This window comes from Osmia lignaria, chromosome 9 (assembly GCF_051020975.1).
Source record: "Osmia lignaria lignaria isolate PbOS001 chromosome 9, iyOsmLign1, whole genome shotgun sequence".
Classification (NCBI taxonomy): Eukaryota; Metazoa; Arthropoda; class Insecta; order Hymenoptera; family Megachilidae; genus Osmia; species Osmia lignaria.
In genome coordinates this window covers 13,460,918-13,486,663 of record NC_135040.1, presented here as the reverse complement: position 1 = coordinate 13,486,663, position 25,746 = coordinate 13,460,918, and the positions used below count along the sequence as shown (strand labels likewise).

Here is a 25,746-nt window from a genome sequence, read left to right as displayed (position 1 = left end):
TTTATAACGTCTTGGGAGAACTAGCATTTCTACTGTGCTTTTTGGACCGCCCTGTACCGTTAATTTTATTATAATTGTAAACTATATTAACAAGGTGAAGTCAACGCGTTAAATAAGATACAATTGTACGAAAACAAACGTGCTTCTGCTATTGTAAAATTATTGATTTTTTACCTTGATAAAATATTACACACTGTATTTGGCGAATATTTAAAACCTGTCCCGTTCTTACTTTTCTTTTGGGTATTAATCCCGATGAGATATGTTTAAATTATCTGCAAACAGTGATTCATATTTTGTTTTGTTAGGATTCATGCAATATCTAAATTTCCCCAGTTATCTTGTTTATCATGTGCTTTATTTATACAGAGTGAATCACATAGGGACTACCTAAAAATGTGGCTGCCGTTCACTCAATATCGCGTGCCCGATCGTAAATATTTAAATATTGCGGCACACAGCGACAGACTCGTTTCTCGGATCGGGTGACAAATATTAAATAAGTAAAATTTATAGTATTAAATAGGTAGTAAAACAAAGAATTTGATAATTAAAAAAAAATATACGTATATGCAACGTTTCGATACCGATGGATTGTCTTTTCATATTTGAAAATAGGAATATCGATTAATCGAAAGGGAGAACCGGAAATACTATCGAGTTTTGATTTAAGCAGTGTTCACCAGATGACGCAGAAGTTTTTCAGGCGTGTCGAAATCGTAGCTCGCGCTTGCGTCTGTATGTCTTCATCGTGTTCCGTCGTTGTGGTGGTCACGGTCGAGAGTTAGTGAGTATGCCACAAGTAGAATAGTAGTTTTTATCGAGTAAACGCGTCGTAGAAAGTGAGCGAAAGTGAATAATCAGAGTGCGATGATAAATTCGTACGTATGGATGATCGATTATTTGATCGAAAGTTTGTAAAAAAGGTGTGTTTGACGAGTTAAAAAGGTGGCCCGAGAAAGTGGGATCCGTGATTGGTGAATTTTAGACGGCCATAATTGTGCGCCATTCGGTCTACGGTGCAGATCCGCGCAGCGAAAGGGCAGATGCCCTTACGCGGTTCGTGTTCCCATTGGTGGGTACGCGTTCGTCTATCCGGATCGACATACTTAACAAGATCCGGTAGTATTTATCGTGGAGTATTTGGATATTTGTTAAATTCAAGAAATATAAGGACGATCGTTCAGCCGCCCCCTTTGGGAGGCAACTCTTTTCGTAGTCATCTCGATAGACTGTACGATCTCTGTGTGGCAGCAACAGTAGCTAGAGGGAATCGCAGCGCCGTCAACAACACGGCGACAACGAGAACGACAGCAGCGCCATCAGCGCAACCGCCATCGCAGCGAGAAGAAACAGTATTCCTTCGAGGAGAGAAAGAAGAAATGCCTGTAGGTTCGCGAACGTTTACGCGACCAAAGATGGAGGCTTCATCCAGTTTGTAACACGGCGGCCAGGTCACGTTTAAAGTTCAACAACGGAGCCCTCGAGCGCTCCTCGAGTCGGCTGCCTAAAGTCTCCTTTGCCCCGTGCTACTTTTCTTCGTAAGCCCCGCGAGGCTGGAGGATGGAGCTACGCGTTGGGAATAAGTACCGGCTCGGACGGAAAATCGGGAGCGGTTCCTTCGGCGACATTTATCTAGGTAAACGTTTTTTTTCTTCTCTTTACATATCACGTTTACCTTTTACTTACACATTCCCCACTCCCCGCTATCCACCCACCTACCCACGGGCAGTTACATATTTGCCTTACGACGCGTATCAACGCGCCAACTCCCCCGTGCATACTCATGTTTTTTTTTTTCTTCTCTTTTTTTCTACAACTGCGTAACTGTCTCTCTGGCATTTTTCTGTCGTTCGTTTTTTAGGCACCAACATCTCCACCGGCGAGGAAGTCGCCATCAAATTAGAATGTATAAAAACGCGGCATCCGCAGTTGCACATAGAATCGAAGTTCTACAAGATGATGCAAGGTGGTGGTAAGTATAGTTTCCTTGATTATTTATCGGTCATTTTGAAACTTGTTGTTCTTAGAGAACTGTCAAAATTTTGTGTTTCTTGGACAGCTGGTTGCTCTGGCCACTGAACCTTCTTTCTCCCTTTCTCTCTCTGCCCCTCCCCTTCCCTTTTCCTATGTTACTCCATTCTTCCCCTCCCCTCATTCACTGTTCTTTGTGACAACATAACATGGAACTTTACCGTTTCACTGATTATACACTCGTACGTCAACTTTGTTTGTTTAATAATTTCATTTGCGATGAATATTATGTAAATATTATGTATGAATTGAGCTTATGTTTCATTTTTTCCTGATATTATTAATTAGTGATGTTTCATTTATCGTATGTATCGTTAATGTTCACACAGTTGAGAATGGAATTGTCTATGAATCTTACAAAAGTTGTATCGTAGTAGCATTATGTGATCAGCAGAAAATATTATAATATTTCAGTTGGTATACCTACCATAAAATGGTGTGGTTCAGAAGGTGACTACAATGTAATGGTAATGGAGTTGCTTGGCCCATCGCTGGAGGATCTGTTTAATTTTTGTTCAAGAAGATTTTCCTTGAAAACAGTGTTGCTTCTGGCTGATCAATTGGTAAATATTAATCCTTATCCGTATGATATTCAAATCATTGTTATGGTGTCCATTGTAACTTGTGTCCTTGGATGAAAAAATCAAAACAGAAGATTAAAAATGTAATATTATCTTGCTCTTATTTAACAGCATTGAATGAGATCTTTGATTCTGTTTCTATGGTATTATAATTACAAAGCGTACACTGTAATGTTCAAAGTTCACATTGTGATTATATGCAACTATTTGTCATTCTGTTTTCTGTTACTGGAATAAATTACAATACAAGTTATGTTCTTATCAGCCAGCAACCGAGTCGGCTGATAAGAAAGCTTTTATGATCTCAATAAAAACAGTGTGTTAGGAGAAAGTAAAGCTTACCGAATAAAGCGTTGCTCGCAAAGAAAACGTCTCCAACAAAGAACTTAAAGAAAATATCAAAGTGTATTCCTCAAATATTCTCCTTCTCAAACATTTTTTATCAGTTATGAATGCTAATTACTAGGTAGTTTCCATGGTCTAATTAACTATTTCTTTTTATTAAAAGTGCACTGATAAAATTGTAACTATTATTTTTTTTCTGATCTCACAGATATGTCGAACGGATTACATTCACAGTCGCAATTTTATACACCGAGATATCAAGCCAGACAATTTTTTGATGGGACTAGGAAAGAAGGGAAATTTAGTGTATATTATAGACTTTGGGTTGGCTAAAAAGTATCGCGACGGCCGTACTCACAAACACATACCGTATCGAGAAAACAAGAATTTGACGGGAACGGCCAGGTTTGTTGATCAACGTATATTGATCATTTGATCTTCTTGAACAATCATTACAACATCTTAAACAATTAATTTGTGTACCAACAGATACGCGAGTATCAATACACATTTGGGAATTGAACAATCACGGCGAGATGACCTTGAATCCTTAGGGTATGTTCTTATGTACTTTAACAGAGGTAGCTTACCTTGGCAAGGCTTGAAAGCAGCGACTAAAAGACAAAAGTACGAGCGTATATCTGAAAAGAAAATGTCCACGCCCGTCGAGGAATTGTGCAAGGGTTACCCTGGTAAATTTTCCTTTACTGCAGAAATGCGTTTCATTTTTATATCGTTCCTTTCTGTTGAGGTGTAAAACTCTTATTATTGTAGTAGAGTTCGCCTCGTACCTAAGGTATTGCCGAGGATTGAGATTCGAAGAGAGGCCGGATTATTCGTACCTACGGCAACTATTCCGGACATTGTTCCACGGTGAGGGTTTCACTTACGATTACGTGTTCGATTGGAACATGTTGAAGTTCGGTAACGTCAGGCAGCAAACGTTGTCGTCGACGCAACAGGCACCGATGCAGTCGCAACACACGAACGCGGCCCTGCCTTCTGGGACCAATAACGATCAGGAACATCGATCTAGGTTGGTGTACGGACGACAGACAGAATAAGCGAGGATATACCGCAAAATCTTTCGGCTAACCAAATTAGACGTGAAAATGTTTGCGATCTCATCTTCACCAAGCCGTCTTTTCATGCGTATAAATAGCATGGTCATTTTATTACTCGGTGCGTTCTATTCTTGGCGGCTTGGGTCAATGAATCGGGAAATGGTCGTGTTTAACAACACGCATGACCAAATATACTTCTCTTCTTCAATTTTAATATAAATTGCATTCGTTTATTTAAATGTTGAGTCGTTTATCCTTTAAGTTTCCCATTTTCTTATCGTCGGTCACCCGTTGTCAACTGATCAATCTGAATTTCCAGGCCCTACACACGGCAGTGTTTGGCAAACGCATCAGTGGGAACGGTGGGCCCGACCGTGGGCGGAACAGCGACGAATCTACGAAGCCTGCGACAGAAACGCGAGGCGATAGACGCTCTTCGCGATCAGGACAATCAGGACAAGAGCGATCTTCAAGGTAAAGCACAGTTCTACCCAAAATTATCTTCTATCCAGCAGCAGGTTATAACTGAGCGAAACAAGCAGCTCGTGGTCGGCTATTCCCAGCCGGGTGTCAATGAAACCCCACGTCCCGTTAATCCCTGTCAGTTTAGTACGTTCAAGTCGTCACCGATACGAACAACACCGGACGTAGCCTCCCTGGACATTGGGGGTCTTAATTTAGGACACCGCGAGCCGTGTTCGAACCGGGCCGAATTGAATTGTAGCATGTCCCGTGATTATTCAGCGAACAGGCCGATAGAGGGTAGTCCAAATGCGTCCTTTCGTCAGCTAGACAAACAGAGTTATTTTTTTCAATCGTACAAAACCGAGACTGACATAGATCGCGAGATGATGATGTTCGATCGTAGTGTACTTGATGAGAAAAAAATTGATTACGCGGACGAGGAGGTTGCGGCAGCATCCGGTGGTTCGTTGAATTGTTTCGGTGGCCTGGAGAAAGAGAAAGGCTGCAACGATCACGACGAGAAGAAACAAAAATCTTCCATGGCTGTCGGTCGACACCATGCCACCACCCACGATACACGTCGCGATTCGGGAAACGTAGAATTCTTGGAGAAAGAGGGCGAGATCTTCAAGATAAGCAGCAGCGAGTTGCTACAAGAATCCTCCGGCAAGAAGAAAAGAAATTTCTCTTTTAATAACAAAGAGAAAAATCATAGAAGCCTGGAATCGTTGGAGAGAAGCATAGACTTGTCGGTGATGGATTGTAAGAGTCTCGATCTGTTATCGGAGGAACAACCGAAAACGTTTTACCACGGCAATCAGAGGAGCCTCGATTCTTCTCAGAAATCGAAGAAATCGATGGACTCGTCGGTTAATAAAACACGAAAACGACCGAATTTCTTTCAACGTGTACGAAGAAGCTGGCATTTTTTACTCATGCAGCGCAGAATCAGGCAACGAAATAAATACGAGAGGCCGCCGAGCGGTCGTGAGAAGTGCGAGTATTTTTTGCAGAGATTACATAAGAACGATTTCATCGAGCGCCTCTCGAGTTTGCCGATCAATCCTCCTCGGGTTCAGACGAGCGTCGATTTTTTCCCTGAACGGGATACGAGTAAAGACCAGGTGATTCTGACCGACGTAAATGACGACAAAGAGTTTACCGTACAATTGGAGAACAGTACGTTTCGCGTGAACGACGAAGAAAAGGATTTGCCTGACGAAAACACGAATATGTTGACAAGAGAGAACGAGGCAGAGGGGTGCTCGTTAACAGGTGAAAATGATGTCTCGCTAAAGACACAGGAAATCGTTGACAATGAAAAGAAAGAACAGTTCATGGAATGGGTAGTCACGATAGCGAACTTGGACGCTTTGAGCCATGGTACGCACTCGAACGATTCTATAGGCTGTGGTATACTACACGGTACCCTTGGCATTCTGAAAAGTATACTTTTCGATATTTTCCTTTGCATTTGCATTTAAGTTCGTATCTGTATCGCAGTTTATATTTATGAACGTTTTCTTACATTAGAGCAAGGTTTATTACTGATGCTTTTCGTGTGTTGTTATGCCAGGATGTTTTCTTTTCCTTTGCCATTGTTAGGCTCTCAGTGATCAATATATTGAACACGCGTTACCAATACATTTGTATAGATTCAGATATCTTCTGACAATTGATCCTTTTCATACAAGTTTTCTTGTCGCGTTTGTTTCCCTACAAATTCTATCACTGCCATTCATAATCCTTGTCAACCTATAGAATTCTGAATTTTTATATGAAATATGTATTTAAACTTGTAGATTCATTAGTATCGTTTTGGAATGTTTGTTTTTTTTTTTTTTTTTTTAAACAAGTAGCTAGGTAAGGTTTGAAGATGCCTTCAGATTTGTTCGACCGATTAAATCTGCAAAAGCGAACAGAACAGAAAGAACCAAAGTGCAATGGGTGGTGGCATAACAATGTATACTGTCGATCGAGCTTTCGACGTTTCGAATTTGTAATCGTGGTACATGGAAGAAAAAGAAACTCTGTTAGCTAACGAGATACGCATTTTGCAAGTATATTTTCATATAATCGTGTTACGAAATATTACCAAATACCTAATTACACGCGTCGTGTTTGCACAACGTGATAATTTATAAAAAAAAAAAAAAAAAAAGATCCCTGAGGAAGCGGTAGCTGCTGTGAGTATGACCAGGCGAATGATAGAAAAGGGTAACACGATTGGATTTTTCATAATCTCTAAAGATCTTTTCATATAAAAAGAGTGAATAGTTTTTCAGGTCTCCCAGTGAAGAGACAGGCACCTTCTGATGGTTTTTCTATCACAGGGTTCTTTTTTAACCCTTTGCGGACGGACATGGGCAAATTTTTACTACTCTGGATGATATTGAAGTATTCTAATACGTCTCAACTATTGAGCCAACTTACAAAAGTAAAGGAATTTATGGTTCAGAAACTTTCATTCGCAAAGGGTTAAATTATCGCGCCTCGAGGTCGCCGGAAATCCAAGCAAGAATCGCACCAGGATTTCCGTCACGTTCGAAACAAATCCACGCGCAATTTTTCTACGAACACTCACGAGCAAGCAAGTTTCTACCGTAATTTTTATACCGTCAAGAGAGAGAGAGAGAGAGAGAGAGAGAGAGTGTGAGTGCTAGTTTTGTAAGATAATTTTTTTTTTCTTCGTTTCATTCATATTATACAATATTTTCACGAGTGCATTGTTCGCAATGCACTCGTGAAAATATTGTACACGTACATTAATATGTCGTTGTCTAGAGAAGCTCGAAACGCACAACATAATCGTTTATCTATCATCATAGTCTCAGAGTTCTCGTTGATGCTGTGGATCAAACGTTTTCAACGTATTATCCAATTGTATTTGAACCTTGTATCAAATGATTGTAACGCGAACTCTGGGGCTTGTGAGTTTTGCACCGAATTTGCATCATAATTAGCTAGCTTTATCAGATATACAGGGTGTCCCATGTAAGTATCACCGTGGTAAATTTTCTTCCAACTACTGATCATTTGTGACTGGTCTTTATTTGTATCTATGTTTTCTTTTTTTCATTATACAAATTTTGTTTTGTGTAATGTTCTTAACTATTTTCTTGGCATACAAGAGTCGCATCGTTTCCTGTGCTCGTGTAAAATAAGAAAGACAATTTGAATGTAATATTGGTTTCTAGTTCTCTTGGTATATGAAGTGAGACACCCTGTAATCGTCATGTTTGTTTATTTAATCGTTTCACCGTTCCGATCGTTTCGAATTACATTGTAATTATCCTGAGCGTACATCGTTGCGCTCATTCGCTGTTCTTTCATTTTCGATCCTCTCAAGATCCTCTTCTTCGGTTCGTCTCGATTGTCTCATTAATGGTCCAAAGTGTGTTCATATTTTTGTTTCATATTAACACGTTGAATACCGTGGGGATAAGAATAATACTTAATAATTTTTATGAAATCACGGGTGTTCCTTTCGACTGGGATTCAACGTGTCGATAAAATTGAAACGCGTATCTGTAACAAGTGTTTCTATTATTTTGTCCAACCATTGTAGTTCTTTGTTCTGAAATCTGAATCTCGAGGATGTTTCTTTCGTTTTGATTTTTTTTTTTTTTTTTTCTTTCCTGAAACACGTTGGATCCTGAGCATCGTCGTTACTTTTCCTTTCATCACATATTTTCCTGTGTTTCTTTCATGGAGTTTCTCACGGTTACCCAATCAATATTTGTAATCATTCTGTTTTTATTGATAGTGACGACGATGATGATGATGATAAAGAGAAAGTAGTAAATAAATGTTTTTCCATTCAAGGACTTGTCTCTTTATTTATTTCACCACACGACATTGTTGATTATCCTTGTCAAAATTCTTTTCTCACTTGGCTTGAATGGAAAAACCAAATCGATGCACGTACCTTTATTTTTTTCTTTTCATAACAGAAAAAGAAAATACTACGATGATTTTTTTTTTTTTATTGATATCGCATCATCTCTCTTCACAAAGACGCATCATTTTTGTCTTGATCGACTTCTTTATTTCAAGATTGAATATTTTTTCCATTTCAATTGCCAAGCGTGAAAAATCATTCATCGTTCCTGTCTACGTCTCGCATCATAGGATCATTCGTCGTGATTCCTGTATCATATTTGTAGATCGTACAATCATTGTAGTCTTTGGAAAAGAAGAAGAAAATTGCATTCTCACTGAACAAAATTCATAGCTTCATCTTTGAATGAGAATCAGTTATAAAAAATGTATAAATTAACATAGAATAGTGGTTTCCTTAAAAATGATTAATTAATTCTTCAAGAACAAAGAAGTAACGTTACATGCGAATCATCGTTTAATACCAAAACGTATTCCACGCGAGGTGGTTAGATAATTTGACTAGATCCAACGGTGTCCTCTAATATATTAACTCTCTTCTGGTCATGGTTGTTGGATAAACGAGCCACTGTCTCTCGAAACTCGTTCTCTTTCTTTAGCGCAATATATTCGTGTAGCAATAGTCATCTAAGAAGCGTTGCTTTTGTAACGTGACCGGTTGATACCGTCTTCGACCGTGTTCTCTAGTTTCTTATACCGACACGATTGCGAATGCGTTTGTTCTCTTCCAGGGAGAACCGTGTGTTGCTCAACTCTTTTCACTTCTCAAATTAATTGCAACGTTCAATTGTTCTCATGGATTGTGTATATGAGAACAATGCGGTAGGATTCAGGGATGAGAAGTTTCCCGAGTATCTAGGTAGAGGTCCTTTTTATATAGGATGGGAAAATGAATGAAATTATTTATCATAAGTCCGTGCGGTTAGCTGACAGAATGATTATCAATAAATTAGGGAGAAAAAGATAAAAATTATTATAAATTCTGCGAGAGGATAAGAGTGTCTAGTTCAGTGGCAATGACGCATTTCTTTTCTACTGATATATTTCAGCATCGGGAGCCGGTTTGCAGGAACGAAGGGTCAGCATGAGGTTGCATCGCAGGGATGCAGCTGCAGGGGAAATGCAGCCGAAGACCAAGTGAGTTTGCTATTATCACGCCAAATATCACCGTGGATTGCATCCAAGTATAACTTGCTCTGCTATCACTCTACTAGGAGGTATTTTTCATTTCTGAATTAAACGATTGACTGGTGTATAACTAATTAGTATTTGCAGGTTTTATGTATCAAAGAGCTGGTTACACTTGGTGCTTTCATGATAAATTATGCATGGAACATTGCACATCGTATTGGAATTCAATTCACGAGATCTCTTGATCGACATCAGATCACCACGTCACAGTTCCTCATCGTTACTCGATGATAAAAATCATTGCTTACCGCAGACACAATCGTATAGAAGATAATTGTAAAAACAAATTACGATATTTTTTCCATTTAGTATTGAGAACGATGTGTGATTTGTTAGAAAGATTCTGTTGCTCGCGAATTAGATCTCGGTGGATAGTTGTTTAGTTTTTGCATTCGGCTGTAATTTGGCGGGTTCACTATTATTTTGGTAGATTTTGGTGTCTTGATACCGTGGCATGGTTCTCTCTCGATCGTTACCGATCAGGGGAGAAATTGAGAGAGGAGAGAGGGTGTGCACTTTTTTGTCCTTTGGAAAGAATGCTTATTCACTCCTAGCAGATCTAGCAAGCTTCGAATCATCTGTCCTAAACGATCAAATTATTGGCAACTTTTGGGTAACTTTAATGACTCGATGATAGTTATGAAAATCTGTAAAATCCTAACATACTTGGTGATCCTATATCTTACGGAATCAATGGCTTTTGTAATTTTATTTTGTAAATTATGTTTGGAAATTCTTTCCAAACGCGACCATCAGACTTGATTGCTTGCTATCGGGATGCACTGGGATTTCTTTTTTTTTTTTTTTTTATACTATTAAAATACTTCTTCATATTAGATTGTTGCATATTCGATTTAATGAAAATTTGAATCAACTAAACGCAGCACGTTTTAATTAACAAAGTTAGAGACCTGGAAAATTAATCATTTCATCTGCAACAACCTAATGTTCCTTTTGCCCAAAGAAGAAACTCCTTTATTTTTCTTACTGTACTTCAATTTGTTTACTCCTTCTCGACTGTGTTACAAACAATGATCCTGATTTATACCGTACGTTCTTTTGTGTTTCAATTTTCAACACGTGTCGCGAATAGGAGCGTAACGAAGGAGAAAGAGAGAGGGAAGGGAAGCCGGATGATGATTACGAAATTCTGCTTGGCAACTGGCATACTTACATGGTTTCATCGTTCAACCGCGTGATCATCGAGCAATTGTTTATTAAAATCATTTTCTTCTCTCGTTTCTTTTGCAGTATAATTTGATGAATCTTCCTCTTTTCTTCTTTTTTCCATTTCTCAATTACCTTTCCTTCTTTCTACCGTGACGAGGACACAATTGAAACCCGTAGTTAAAATTAACAAATTAAAGCAAAGAGCAAGAAAAAAAATCCGGCATCGAGACTCGTTAGAATACATCCCGCTTTACGTTCTTTCGTTGACTTTTTTTTTCCAGGTAACCGAAAGCTAAGACACTAAATGCTAAGTCGCAAATGTAGGCAAAGAGGGGGCGAAAATAATCTCCTGTGCCACGGTAGCGGACACCGGCGAAAAATCTAAAAAAAAAAAAAACAAAAAACAAAAAAAAACACAAAAACTGTGAAATCGTTGTTGGGGAAAACAAAAATATGCACATATATTCGCCTCGCAAAACAAAAAATATATATATATATATCATCCTTCTCTCTGAACCTCGTCTGCTCTCGAGCCTCTTTGCTTTCATCTTGCCATCTGTCGCTACGTTTGTCTTATATCGTCCTAAAAATGGTTCGATTCATGTCTCCAAGTTTGTCTCTTTCTCTCGAATTTTCTCTTTGAACGAGCGACCAGTATCGTCGCCCCCCTAAAAAAAAAAAATAACAAGACGCTCCTTTTTTGCACGCGATAATTGTCGAGAAATAAAAACTGACGCCGAGACGAGAAAGACGATGACAATTAATCGTGTTTGAATATAAGAAAGACACAAAGAGAATGGACACTCGAGTAGCAAACGTTTCGGTGGAACGAGGTACGAAGCGAAGGAGAGACAGAAAAAAAAAAACCCCGATAAGGAATAAAGAAAGAATTAAGAGAGAAGGAGAGGTCAATGTGGTTAGGTTCACATTCACGCTAATAGTTGGTGTATTTTGTGGGTGTTTTGTCTTGAGAAAATACAATCGCCCCTATTCACAATTTTGGGCAGGCTGGGAAGAGTTCAGCAGAAATGAACCACCAATGGCAATAGCAGACTCGTCGCCATCTTCATCGGATTCACCATGTTTTCCACCACTTCTATCATCTTGGATGCTGCTATTTCATGGTCCGCGCTATGATGGATGGATCGATGATATCCAGAGATGTACCATACCTAAAGGACTTTATTTTCATGAGATTGATACTCCACTTTGTGAATGTCTGGTGGGTCTGGAACGTCCACCAAGATCGGAATTATTTCAATGACTAGAAGGTTCATATTGATCGGAACTCTTTAAGATATCAAGGCGACTCGATGCTATGATCCGTCTCGTCAGAGCCCCTGAAGATTGATGGAAGCTAAGGAGGATTGAGGCTACAAGAAGCACCAAGGTGATCCAAGGATCTCAGTGAATAGAGCAATAGCTAAGAAACTTTTATTGATTTGAAATTTTTTGGAAATATCATCTGAGACTCTGAAGATTGGTAAGGTGATCCAAAGGTCTCAGTAGTGAAACTTCCTGATGGGTCATGGAAGACGCTATACCATGATCCGTCTTGTCAGAGCCCCTGAAGATTGATGGAAGCTAAGGAGGACTGAGGCTGCAAGAAGCACCAAGGTGATCCAAGGATCTCAGTGAATAGAGCAATAGCTAAGAAACTTTTATTGATTTGAAATTTTTTGGAAATATCATCTGAGTCTCTGAAGATTGATAAGATGATCCAAAGGTCTCAGCAGTGAAACTTCCTGATGGGTCATGGAAGACGCTATACCATGATCCGTCTCATCAGAGTTACAAGAATTATTGGGTGATCCAAACATTTAAGTGGAGAATGATTAGACCTAGCTGAAGTAGCTCCTCGTTACAAGAAGCACAAAGGTGGTTGAGCGAAGCAATTTATGGAGGGGTCCAATTTGATCGTGTGCTTGAAAGAAGAATCAACGAAGGAGACTAGCTTCTCGAAAGTGTGCGGTACGACCATCCATTTAGTGCTGGACAGACGCAACAACCGCGCTGCAGGAGAATCCTTACGATGGTTTAATTAGTAGAGCGATGGTTCTTGTGGTGTATTCGACTAAGGACGCTGTTCAAAATGGCGCTTGGTATCGTTACCAGCGGTTCACATCATCATTAGCATAGCAATCGGGAGTGCGTGACATTGATGGCCTTTTGTAGTCCTCGTTGAACTTTAGTGCCCTATGTTTCGAGCCACGTATTCTTCGGAAATCGATATCGTATTCGTATTTTTTCAAAAGTTAAGACGAGAGAAGCTGTACAGTATCCATGTCTCTGTTTCGACACTTGTGGACCCCTGTAGCGACGTGCTCTTCGAAAGTCAATGAAATCTCAGACTCGTGTTTCTTCGAAACTTTCGCGCGAAGATGGAACTCTTCTCCATTATTTTCCCAAAAAGTGTTCGGAATTTTTTTTTTTCTTTTTTCGAAATCACGAGTTAGCTCGAACCGCGGGAAATTCAAACGACGTTGAAACGCGCGCGATTGTTTAAACCCGTTCAACTTCAACTCTCTCGCCCACTAAAAAACCATCGTTTGTACATATATATAGACAAAATCATCATCGACGGCTGGACGACGGGTGTCGGGCGTCGAAAGTCGGGCACGCGCGAAACCGCGAGCTTCTTCAAGCGGACAAAGCCGCTAAGTTGAAGACGAACCGTTCCTTGCACCTACCGATTCCCTTCGAGCCGAACCTGAAGAAAACCAGTCAGAGTCAGGCTCCTTTGCGCTAACACTCCGACCTCGACGACTTCCCAATAAGTACAACCGTCTTCATCTTCCCTAAACGAATAAAAAAAAAACAAAAAAAAAAACTAAAAGAGAATCAGACGACTCAAACCGCGTAGCTTGTAAGTTAAGACGAAAAGATGAAAAAATTCACACGGTTGTGCTGTTTCGTATCGTATGTAAGAGAAACACCATCATCAGACGCAATATATTGATCGAGCCAGGGGCGTGTTTAGAGTCGCAAGATCGTCGAAAGTTAATCAACATTTTAAAATGAAAATCGCTTTTGTTAGTATTTTAATTTTGTTTTTCTAGATAAGTTTTATTCTGTACAGAGAAAAATTTGGAGATATATTTTACAAGTTTCGACCCTCTAAATAAGACTTCTAGATTCCGTCCCTGGATCGAGCGTACTGTACCAGCGCGACCTTGGGTTTTCCATCGCGTACAAATTCGATCGTAAATCAATTTATTCATTAACATACCACGTCTCTTCCTCTCCCTCTATGCTTCTCCTTTTTTATTTTTATTTTTTTTTTTTATTATACATGATTATTGAGATATTGAAGCAAGAGTCGAGCCACTTGATTTTGATTCTGTTCGCAGATGACATTATACAGTCCGTACCTGAACCGACGTGTGAAAATTGTAAGATCGAAAATGTGGAATAAAATTTGTTTGCATATGACATCATTTTTATTTTCAGATTAGTTTGGGTATTTGATTTTGCAATTCATAGAGATGCAAAACAGGAGATATGGAAAAAATGAAAAATGTATGTTTATGGAGTACACTTCACTGTACGCTGACACAGTTGACCTCAATGTGAAAATATTTCTCTTCTTATTGAGTAATCGTGCGATAAGAGGATACAACAAAATTAGAATATTAATTTCATTCACTTTGAAATATTAGTTTCCACTTACAAAATTAATATATTTATTAATGTCACATGAAATTTTTATAAGTTCATATAATAAGTCAAAAAAAAAAAAAAGAGTATTTCATTCCACATTTTCTATATCCATATTTACGCGTGAAATATCTTCAGGAGAGTATCAGCGATGAACAGTATCAAAATTCATTTTCCTCATTTATTCTGTGTCTAGTATGTGGGTGCGAGTGTTCCCTGTCCCGTATCTTTGCATCTGATCTTTAAGCGTGTGTATCTGTGAAATTATGTGTGGTCAGATCGAGGGAAAGGAGAGAGAGAGAGGTTGTTATTTCTCGTCGAAATCGTGGTCCCAGAATATAAACATTTCTTTCTTTATTGTAAATGTTCGAACTTTTTGATTACTCGTTCTGGAAATTAATACCTCGACGACCACCATGGACGACGAGAACGAAGAATTTCATTTTTAGCGTAACAATTGCCTTGACTCTTCAAATTTTGTTGAGTGAGTTAAATTAGAGTAAGAGGGAAGAGAGGATAAACGGATGAATGTCTGAGAAATGTTGTTTTGTAGAGAAAAAAAAAAAAAAAAAAAAACGAAAGCGTTGAGAAGAGATCGATATTAATAATCAATATCAGTTCCAATTTCAGGTCCATGAAGTAATATCGAAACGATCGACACATCCTGTTAACCCGTTCTCCTTCTCTTCCCTTGATTATCGTGTTGTATAAAGTATCGTGGACGCGTTGCATACAAACAAACATAAAATCTGAAAAACAAAAAAACGTGATATAAAAAAAAAGGTTATATATATTATACAAATATATATTATACCGACACGTGTTTTTCTATGTATTTTTTTCATAGGATATTAATAATGCTATTATTATTATTATTACTATTTACCAATTAACTATTACTATTAAACTATTACCATTACTACCGCTGCTGCTGTTGCTGCTCTAATCGCTAATCACACTATTTACTATTGTTGTGACTTGTATAAAGATACTCGATCGTAATGATCTACTCGAGAAGGTTCAATATAGATCTCCTTTGACGATCAAGGAAATGAAATCGTACGATCTTTGCGTATCACGATCTCCTTCATTTTTTGTTTCTATGTTCTTCGATTTATCACTAATGCGGATATAAGTGGATTGGGTGAGAATCGTAGATTCTTTATGCAAAACGAAAACGAAAAGTCCTTTACCGTTTTGTAAATAGTGACCTATTTTACGAGATATAAGGGATTACTGATCAGCTGTTCGACTTCGTGGGCGCCATCTTGAAAACCCGTACTCCGGAAGTCGGATGAGCAATCTTTAATCGCTTGTATCTTGAAAACGAAGCTACGGATTGAAAAATTGTCAAAAATTTTAGGTGAATTCTAATAACCTTTAGTTGCGTAAAAAAAAAAATTGTAAAAAAGTAGTTATTGAATTCTACGATTCTACGAAGGTGAGGAAAACTTTCCGATTACGAAACATTATGGAAAACGACGCACGGTCACGAAGGATTGACATAAATATTTTATTCATACGGTGAATGATGTCGAAACTTGCGTCGATAAGACCTCAACGATACATTCGAACTCACGTTGATATTATTTAGCAATGTCGCTAGTGATTATTCTTTAACAAATATTTTATGATGATTCTTATTACTCTTAAGATTTCGTGTTAATTTTATGTAAGTTGATACTTGTTACGACATGTAATATTTAGATATCGATGATTGTTGTTTAATATTAACGTTTCGACCTCTTCTATCGTTGAGTTCTTTTTATTTCTCGTTTAATACGCGTCATCTTTTTTCTTCGAAAGTTTTACTCGAATCAGACTTCGTTGAACGTAGAGGAAACAAACACTGCCAGCGACGAACGGAAGTCTTACACCCACTACTGAAAGATACGCAGAGAATTATTCAATTAGACGATTCTTTCTCTCGTATCGTCCCTATTTTAACCTCTTGCACTTTGAAATCAGCTTTTCTTTTAAGAATTACGTTAGTTACGTTAGAAATTGTAGTGCAAAAGGTTAATATAATGGCATACCTTCTCCAAGTGATCATTACGATTTTCTTTTTTCAATGAAACTTAATTTGCGCCACGCGAACCGCGTCGAATCTTCAAAAATGATCAAATTTGAAATAAAAAATGAATACTTGTCCTTGTTTATCGTTGCGTGCAAACGAAAAGTGAGAGAGAAAGCTATAAATTTAAGTATGTTACCTTGAAATATTATGGACGTGTGTATAGAACAAGATAGTTTTGCAAAAATGTGTCGATCGAAGGATTCGACAAAAATCTAAGATAGAATTGAATTTAAAAAAAAAAAAGAAAGAAAGAAAAGATAATGATCTCGCGCGATTGATTTTGCTCGGCCTAGTGAAGCTTCTTCTTCTTCTTTTTCTTCTTCTTCGTCTTAATTATCTTCTTGAGACTAAAGGAGCCTATCGAGAAGCACGAGACTTCTTGAACGCAGAGAGAAGAATCGTGAAAAGAAATGAGAGAACATATTGTAAATTGTGGTATCCGGGTCAGAGGCGTCACGACGATCACGGCATCGAGGTATATATATGTATAATTCGCGATTAACACGTTGACTGCCACGGGGTCACTGATGATCGATGCTATGAATTCACTTCGGTCAAATAAACTAAAAGATATACTGAATATATATCATCCTGCAGTGATTCGAAATATTTAATTGAAGCAATAAATTAAAGAATTAATTTTTTAATATCTTTAGTAATCCATGTATCTACTGTGACAGTCAACGTGATTTAATTCTTTGCAGTCGAAAGCTGTTGAAAAATTAACTGTTCCAGTCATTTTTGGCTATGAAATTGCTATAAAATCGATTGGTATTGGTCGTGTTGCAGACTGCAAAGGGTTAGACTTGTATTTTAATAAATATCTATGCTAATCGAAGTTTGTATATGTATATACAATTACTGTATCCAAGGGAGAACTACTGTAAAATGATAATGTTGAGCGTGTCTGTGAATGTGTACATGGCGTTAAGTGTATTTGATCTTTGATCCTCTTCGAATCGTTTGGTCACGATCAGCTGAAATGCCTGAAGAAACGAAGTAACATCGACAGAAAAGACGAGAGTATTTATAAGTTGTCTTCGTGTGCTGTACACCCGCTTGCAACGTAGTCTTTCCTTAGTCGAGAGAAAGTTCAGAGGGAGGAGCCTTCTACAACCACGCCTTCAATCTTGGCGTATTGTAATTTTCTACGTGAGAGAAGGGGGCGTGGCTAAACGGCCGACGGGAGCCGAACATGGCCGAAGTTGAAGCACGAGTGAAGGAAGGGCGTGGTAGTAGGAAGCTCCTCCCCTTTAATCAAGATTAGTCGACGTTGCAGGCGACTGTACACTATTAGAAAAGTGAAGCGTTTGCAAATGGTCGTTGAAATATCTCTTTTTATTCCGTTGGTAGTTTTCGTTGCAGTCTAGTATAAATTCCTCATTACCATATACACACACACAAACAAACACACGTACACACAAAACTGTCTCTTGCCATCTTCGAGAACCGGTCGTTTCTCTAGAATTCACGTTTTCTTTCTTTGTAGGTTGATGAAAAGCACGAGCGGCTAACCGAACAGACGGTAGCGGGTCTACCCACGGATTTAATCGTCGAGTTAATTCCGTTGGCGAGAAGAATCTCTTTTAGCCAGGCCGACCATGAAACACAAACACGAATTCCCTGCCTTCCTTTTTTACGATCCTTTGCCTTCCCTTCGTGGAATCTGTTCTCGCCATGTGTAACACACATTCGTCGATGCTTTTCTTTCTTTAACCCTTTCGTTGCGAGAAAACAGCTGACATTTGAGATTTCTTATCACGAATAACGTAAAAATGTGCAATAGAGTTCGGTTACAGGATGATTCATAAATGGCGTGGTAATAATTCAGGGGGATGAACGTACACATATATACATGTTGTTTGAACATAATCACGTTGTACATGTTGTAGTTTCTGTAAAATAGTCGTTTTCGTTATGGTAGTCAGTGTGCTATTGAACTAAGTTTTTCAGAAACATCATTTTAATTAACGCATTGACTACTATAGCACCGAGTACTTTATCGAATACTTTACAACCGATAGATTAGATTAAAATAATGAATTAAGTTTTTCTAATCTTGCGTTACTCAGAAACTATAATGTATACGACGTACGTACGTTCGAATAACATTTTGTTTACTTGTTTTTTTAGTGTGTAGATTCACCGCCTAAAGGATAATGCCGTACAAGTACGGCGTTCACAAGTGACGAGCGGTTTTCCATGACGTATATATACGTCGCACGCAGCGAAATGGGTTAAACGCGTCGTATAAGATCTCCAAGGATGGCAAGAGATCACCGATCGAAAAAGGAAGATTAGCCCTGCGCTAAAAACCAATCTGCATTCGTCGAAATTCAGATCGACCGATGATTAAGAACAAGAGCGGACGAGAAAGTAAAAGAAAAAGAAAATATTCATTTATCCATTATTTTAATGTAACGAGATCGCTGCTGGAGTATCGATCCACTGGTGATATCCATTTTCGTTTCTATAATTTCCAACTGACAATTCATTTTCTTGCCACGATCTGCGGCATCCTCAGTGGATCGAGTATCCTTACAGCAGGATATTCAAGCTTTCATCTATCTCCCATATTTTCTTTTCATGCTTTTAGGGGTTCGTCAACTCCCAACTGAAGTGCAATTGTAAAAAAATTAACGTGGAACCAAAATAGTTTGGTTGTTCTGTGTTGTTTTGCGAAGCCAACAATGTTAATCATTTTTGTTATAGATTCGGATGGCAACGTAGGCTTCTCTTGATTAAAGAGAAAGATAGCGTTTTTAAAGAATTCTCTTAACTTTAATTCTTCTTAATTAAAGAGAAGCCCAAGTTGCACTGAAACCGTACGATGAATAAATAAATGCGAGCGTGTATCAACAACGACAGAGACGCGATTTCTCTCAGCGAGGAAATAATCAAAAATTCTATAGGCAGCTAATCGATAAGCGATCGAACGCGAAGAGAAGAATAGCGCAAAGGTGTATTGAACAGATATGGTACGTTTCATACGTGTTATCGATTTTAATACTTGTACTCTATCGAATCGTAGGATATACATATACATAATAGTGATTCTTAATCTGCGACGTAATATCGTGTATATTTTGAAATAAAACGAGAGACGCGGTTTGTAATTAATTTTTGATAAACAGAAGAAGCGACACGACGACAACACATCTCCTAAACGGAGGAGCAAGAAAAATAGCGCAATCAGGATCAATATAATTCTATGTTTCTTTTCTTTTTTATTATTATTATTATTACTATTATTCTTTTCTTTAGCGAGATGATTAAGAATCGCTGGCGTAAAGGGTTCATTTGAGAAGAAAAAAAGAATGCTTCACACGCAGCTGATTGATAGCGAGAGATTCGTACGTGAATCGAATGAAACGCAAGAGAAAAAAAAAAAAACAAATGTGTGTTTGATGATCAATGTTTTGAAACGTCTCCTTCGCGCAGACAGCCTGATTTCGCGTTTTTCTCCGTCACTTTATGTTCACCGTAGGGATAATGTAATTAACGATTATAGGAGCTGAAACGAACGTTTGTTTTTAGACCGGAACGAACAACGACAGGCGAATCGTGAAACGAGAATACGTGATAAAATATTTTAGAGAAAAAAAGGGAAAGAGATGAAAGGAAGTATCTTTCTAGAGGAACGTTAAGTCGTTTCACGGTGTTTCCTGCCGTTTGCTCGCCGAATTCTAGTTAAATAATAACAGAAAGTTTTGAAAAAAAGAAAAAAAAAGAAGAAGAAACGAAGCGTTTTTTAAATTAAACGAGATAAACGAGTAATCGTGTTCGTCTTTCTCTTTTGACTTATCCTGAATTTAGATTTAACAAGTGTTTATCATTTCTTTCGTTATCTTTCTTTTTTTTTATATATATATATATATATATATTTCTTCAAAGAGAGGATAGTGATTGAAATACAGTTTCCTCTCGATGGATCTTGAATTTGATGAAAGAAAAAAAAGTATTTTTTATTTAATAAAATTTTTGTATTTAATACCATTTATCTCTATACCATGGTATCTTGGATATTTGGTTCATCTGTTATTAAACTGTCCCTTCTAAAAAACAGAATTACGATTAGTTTTTAAGATTTTCATTCAAATCATACTCGACATACATTTCACGAATTACATTGCTAAAAATCCACCATCCACAGGTAAGGTGACTCCATTGATCATAGAGCTGCGATTGCTCAACAGATACACGACTGCATCTACCACTTCGCTTACCTCTGCAAGTATAATTAAAAAAAAATTATCACTGAAGTATTTGAACGCTTTTTTCCAGGATTCAACGAGTACTCACCGCCGAACCGACCCAGAGGTATTTTACTTAACATGGTTCGTGCTTTGTCTGGGTCACTCCAGCCTAGTTTTCCCATTTCTGTCATGATCACCGTAGGATTCACCGTGTTCACTCGAATATTGTACGGACCAAGTTCAAGGGCCATCGTTCTGAAAAATAAGTTTCATTTTACTTTTTCTTTCTTTCATTAATATTTTCAATTGCTACCCAGACTTTGTACTCTGCCAGTAATATATACAATATTAATTACAGATGTATTTTGTTAATGTAAAAAATATTCAAAGCAATAAGTTCTGTTTTACTTAGACAACATGTCAACAGCTCCCTTGGAAGAGCAATAGACAGCGTGGTCTTTCAAAGCTGCCTGGCTAGCCTGAGAAGATATGTTGACGATGTTACCAGGAACCTTCCTCTCGATCATGTTTCTAGCGACCACCTGGGAAACATTCATGATAGCTTTCACGTTTACAGCGAAAATTGAATCGAAATCTTCCGGTGTGGCATCTAAGAAAGGCTTCAAATGAGCGACACCGGCATTGTTCACCAAGAGATCGATGGGTAAGACGCTTTGTACAGCTCTCTTGGTAGCGTCCCAGTCGCGAAGATCGACACAGACGCTTTGAATACGTGGATCTTCTGCGCACAATTTCTCCAGGTTCTTTTTCGTCTTTGACAATGCTATTACTTGGGCTTTGTATTGAGAGAGACGAAGAGCGATGTCCCTGCCAATGCCTGCAAGTCAATGTTAACGATTAACTCGTTAAACCGGTCATTTTTCTATCTATCAGTGTCCCCTCTGGGGAAGCAACAGTATGAACGTAAGTACTACAATCCGCGTCAAATATTTTCCATCGTAGTTCAATTTCAGATAACCATTATCATGACTTATGTTCAAATTAAAATAAACAGTTCTCAGTCAATAGGGAAGCTTTCATTTAGAGAAAAGTTTCTATAGAGTTCGCGTTATTGAAATTACAAATTAAAAAAGCAACGCTGGTATGGGTCAGTTATCTAACATACCTTGTCCGGCGCCTGTTACGAGTACCCGTTTCCCTTCGAAATTAATGTTCATGGTTGCGAATATGTAACTAATGACTGCGTAATTTTCCTCTTTAAATTATTCCGTTTGACCTCAGCAATGACCGTCCACTGTGAATACTGATATCAGCACTAACTATCCTCTAAAGCAGAGATGACTGTTCGGAGCCGGCAGTTCCCCACTCCGTGTACAAGTTGTAGAAAGCTTTATCCCTTACACTTGTCTTTAATTAAAGGAGACTAATATAAAGAATAATTATATTTATCATAGAACTATATGAAGTCATTTAAATACGGCTCTAATCTATGCAAATTGAAAAATAAAATATTTTTAAAAATCAACAGTCGGTAAACTGATTTTAAAAATTCGGCCGTAATGACATCTATACAAAAACGGCGCAAACTACTCAACAGGTTATCGATCGATTTTCTAAGAGTAAACGCTAGCGCTGTCTATTGAGCAGTTTGCGCCGTTTTTGTAACTATTTTATAAGTGATTTAATTTTGCAATTAAATTGTAATTAACGTTTTAACTTGCGAATCAATTGTAAAATCTAAAAGCAAACACTCTTAGCCTTATCTTTTCGATATCCAAAGATTGTTGCACCTTAGTGCGAAGCGGGTAATTATATTCTTCATAATGAACCTTCTGGCGATAGAGCCGCAAAAGAACCATCATTTGAATGCATATCTGTCAAATTGATAAATGTGTAAGAGTTTTAGAAGTTATAGAAACAAAGAGGATTTTATTTTATATTTGTCAAAGTGTTGACAAGTAAGATGAACAAGTTTCTGAAAGTATTTTATCAATTGCACTAGTTCAAAACTTTTTAATGGGTATATATTAATATCTTTTGAGATCTAACCTTAAGATAACGTTCCGTTTCAAGAACACTCTTGAAAGTAGTGTATTATACGCAGAATATTACATGAATCCGCAAAATAAATCAGTTTCCTTGTTTTGAAGGTTAGTTTGTAAATAAGACGCAATGAACAAATTTTGAAAAGTATTTTATGGATTAATGCAAATTATCATCATTTTGTGCAGGCAACATCAATAACAAAAAGGATAAAGTGAATTTTTGAATGATCACTACACTTATGAAAACAATGGCATCTGAAGTTTTCCTAGGAAGTGGTGGAACCTTTCATCGTGCCTTGATGTTTATGATTAAACTTGGATGGCAATCAAGATTTCGTCTACCTATGCTTTTAATCATTGTGTTTGTTGCCATGGATTATAGGCTTCAGTTGGAGATTGAGTTTGAAAATAATCCAGAGCAACATAATCATTTGTGATTAAGGATTTATCACTTTGCTTTAGAATATGTGATCAAAGAAAGTTGCTAGGCTATCATAAAACATATGAAAAGATATTTTTAACTGTCTATATAATTAGGAATTTAGGGATAAAAAGGGTATTGTTGAGATTTTTATTCAATTCTGTTATATCTTTTAATTGTTGTAGACTGATATTGTTTCAGGATTGCATAGGCTAAGAAAATAATTGGCTAATATTAATCAGTCTTAATTAAAAGACAGATTATGAATTATATATAAGTATTAAGTTGAATAGTTTATAATACATTTCACAATTTACTCATTTATAGCAACAGGTTTTAAATCATCTACTGTGGTTGTATTTTCATGTTAAGTTATACATTTGAGATTGATAGTTACATAGATGAAATGTGAAAATGTGATTGAAGGAAAGAACAAAGTACAGTCAATCGAATTCCTTAGGGTTACAACTATTATCATAAATTAAGTTATTGTAAGTATCTGTGTAAATTATGTGAATACATGTATATTTTTGCTATTAATGCATATATGTATAGATGTATGTTTAGAATCCGAAAAAATGTTAGTACATCTAAAGGGCTTGAACGCTTCTAGAAGGCTGGTGATAGACTGACACAGTTCTTATTCCACTGATTTAGTTGAAGCATAATGTTTTATCCCAATTATCTACAGCAACAATTTTTTTAAGGTATTGGCAATTATATGATAGTTTAGTAAAGAGAAAGGGACGAAGGGTAATAAAAACCAATAAAACCTGTAAATCATATATGTAGATGTAAAATAGGTAAGACATGTCAAAATATCATTACTTATTATAAACAATTTATGATAACAGTTCTTTATCATAATGCAACTTGGTATTTTAATTGTTAAGTGTTAAAATTATCGGTTAATAATGCAATCTACATTGCAGATAATTTCTAAACGTTTGTAGAGATTATCAATTGTTTATCGCATATAAACAGTTGTGCTCGATGTTATTAAACGAATAAAGAGAAGAATTATTTTTATAAAGTGCTTTCTCTCTTTCTTCTTTCTAGTCTTGAGCCAACATTGAAGAATAACTAAAGCATCAGTCCATGCAATTGTGATTCCTGTCTATAAATAAAAGAAGCATAAGACAGAATTTAATAAAATTTATTGCGATTTAAATCTCTCAGCTGCAAGGGAACTTTAAATTTAAAATCTACGAATTTCGAATCTATAATCCGATATTTGAAATTTAAAATTTTTTTGAAATTGACTGAATCTTGATTCTCATGTTTGAATTTGAAATTCGAATTTTTTCGAATCCTACTGCCTCGCAACATTTTACTTTCAAATGTTGAGGTTGTTTATTTGTTAATTTCCTAGAAAAAATCGTCAATATTATTGCGTCGTAACGTCTCGTGTATACGTATTTCGAAAATAATCACAACCCCTTTCAAGGGACGAAACCCTTTCGTAACCGAAATATTTTGTTGGCTTCTTGACGAATATAAAAGATCTCTCTGTAGCCAGAGTAACGTTAGTACAGCGTTGCTTCTTGAACATTTTTCATCCTCGTCGAGCATAGTACCTAGAAATAAATATTTACCATGTAAGTGGTCCATTTTCTTCTTCTCTTTCACGATCTCTTGAAACATGTTTGCCTGAATTTCGGCGAACATGTCGTATCATTGTAAAGAATTTAATAGTATAATTAAATACTTATTAGTTTGTTAGTAACACTTTATAACTTAATAGTAACTAAGGATTAAAACATGTCATCAAGCTGAATCTTGTTCATATTGATGTATATTATTCTTAATCAAAAGCTTGTTAATTAATTTTTAAGTAGTCGATAAATAGGCTAGCAGTCGGTAAGGGATTAACTGACGCTAGATGACCAACTTGTTGATCTGAAGCAGGCAATTTAAAGGAACATATTGAGTTAAACGTTTTGTTTTATTCAAAGGACATCAAACTTTGTCTGCCTGCTTGTTCTCATCGCAAGCTTAAACTTTGCGACAAGGATCTCCTCGAGGACGGTCGAATCAGGGGATCTAATGAATAGCATTCAGAGTCCTGTGATGATGACCCACAGTTATCCCAACATGGTAATCAATCACCAGGATATTTCATGAATTATAATATTAAATAACAGCGTTTGATTTTCATTTCAGATTAAAACGATGCAGGAGAAACTAGACGAGGGTGGAGAGAGGTTTTGCCAGATCGAATACCAAGTTGTAAGTTTCATTTATTCATTTAACAAATCATTTTATTAATAATAACAATTGTTTGTAATTTTTCAGACCAGAAAGAGATCAGGAAAGTGTATGCAAATAAGCAATGGAATAACCGGATGTATTTCTGGAGAATACATAGATCCTTTCCATCCTGATTGCTTTTAAGCTTAAGTCAATATTATAAATCTAAGAATAATTCATCACGAAAGTTGTCATTCTCTATTGTAACATGTTTGTCAATAAAGTATATGCTGTCACAACCCCACGTTAATTAAATATAATTAGTTGATGGTGGTGACCTAGTGTACAACCTGGATGTATCAAAGACTCCACTTCCCATCCAAGGGTTAAACTACTTCACCTACCAAATGTGACAGGAAACAGATAGCACAGATTCAAGATATTGCTTC

The 25,746-nt window shown here is 37.2% G+C and overlaps 4 protein-coding genes across 17 annotated transcripts; 3 read left to right on the top strand and 1 right to left on the bottom strand.

Moving 5' to 3' along the window:
• Nucleotides 1–701: 701 nt before the first annotated feature.
• Nucleotides 702–20,973, top strand: LOC117608159 (casein kinase I). Of its 9 annotated transcripts, none has more exons than XM_034332834.2 (9): nucleotides 702–1,639; nucleotides 1,865–1,975; nucleotides 2,449–2,597; nucleotides 3,169–3,365; nucleotides 3,450–3,652; nucleotides 3,738–3,996; nucleotides 4,344–4,498; nucleotides 9,439–9,526; nucleotides 13,316–13,591. In XM_034332834.2, the coding sequence occupies exons 1-9, from the start codon at nucleotides 1,564–1,566 to the stop codon at nucleotides 13,497–13,499; spliced, it is 1,422 nt and encodes a 473-aa protein (XP_034188725.1). In that variant the 5' UTR covers nucleotides 702–1,563; the 3' UTR covers nucleotides 13,500–13,591. The 9 variants fall into 9 exon arrangements, with proteins under 9 accessions (XP_034188725.1, XP_034188715.1, XP_034188735.1 ...); XM_034332824.2 differs by having other exon boundaries at nucleotides 705–1,639; nucleotides 3,735–3,996; XM_034332844.2 differs by lacking the exon at nucleotides 13,316–13,591 and adding an exon at nucleotides 10,674–10,982 and having other exon boundaries at nucleotides 705–1,639; nucleotides 3,735–3,996.
• On the top strand, nucleotides 4,612–8,122 carry LOC143305705 (uncharacterized). Its single transcript, XM_076690342.1, has one exon. It carries the CDS (start codon nucleotides 4,750–4,752, stop codon nucleotides 5,971–5,973), a length of 1,224 nt encoding a protein of 407 aa, XP_076546457.1. The 5' UTR covers nucleotides 4,612–4,749; the 3' UTR covers nucleotides 5,974–8,122.
• Nucleotides 14,964–22,008, bottom strand: LOC117608225 (L-xylulose reductase). Of its 2 annotated transcripts, none has more exons than XR_004582308.2 (6): nucleotides 21,807–22,008; nucleotides 21,089–21,518; nucleotides 20,787–20,935; nucleotides 20,599–20,712; nucleotides 20,479–20,539; nucleotides 14,964–15,156 (listed from the first exon to the last, which is right to left on the bottom strand). XR_004582308.2 is itself a non-coding variant. In XM_034333021.2 (6 exons), the coding sequence occupies exons 1-5, from the start codon at nucleotides 21,856–21,858 to the stop codon at nucleotides 20,488–20,490; spliced, it is 783 nt and encodes a 260-aa protein (XP_034188912.2). In that variant the 5' UTR covers nucleotides 21,859–22,008; the 3' UTR covers nucleotides 14,964–15,156; nucleotides 20,479–20,487. The 2 variants fall into 2 exon arrangements, 1 of the variants encoding a protein (XP_034188912.2); XM_034333021.2 differs by having other exon boundaries at nucleotides 20,613–20,712.
• Nucleotides 21,478–25,645, top strand: LOC117608259 (uncharacterized). Of its 5 annotated transcripts, XM_034333115.2 has the most exons (5): nucleotides 23,119–23,598; nucleotides 23,663–24,705; nucleotides 25,063–25,204; nucleotides 25,271–25,336; nucleotides 25,403–25,645. In XM_034333115.2, coding segments are annotated over exons 2-5 (309 nt in total). In that variant the 5' UTR covers nucleotides 23,119–23,598; nucleotides 23,663–24,703; the 3' UTR covers nucleotides 25,502–25,645. The 5 variants fall into 5 exon arrangements, with proteins under 5 accessions (XP_034189016.2, XP_034189025.2, XP_034189006.2 ...); XM_034333125.2 differs by lacking the exons at nucleotides 23,119–23,598; nucleotides 23,663–24,705 and adding an exon at nucleotides 21,478–21,604; XM_034333134.2 differs by lacking the exons at nucleotides 23,119–23,598; nucleotides 23,663–24,705 and adding an exon at nucleotides 22,167–22,446.
• The last annotated feature ends 101 nt before the right edge of the window (nucleotides 25,646–25,746 follow it).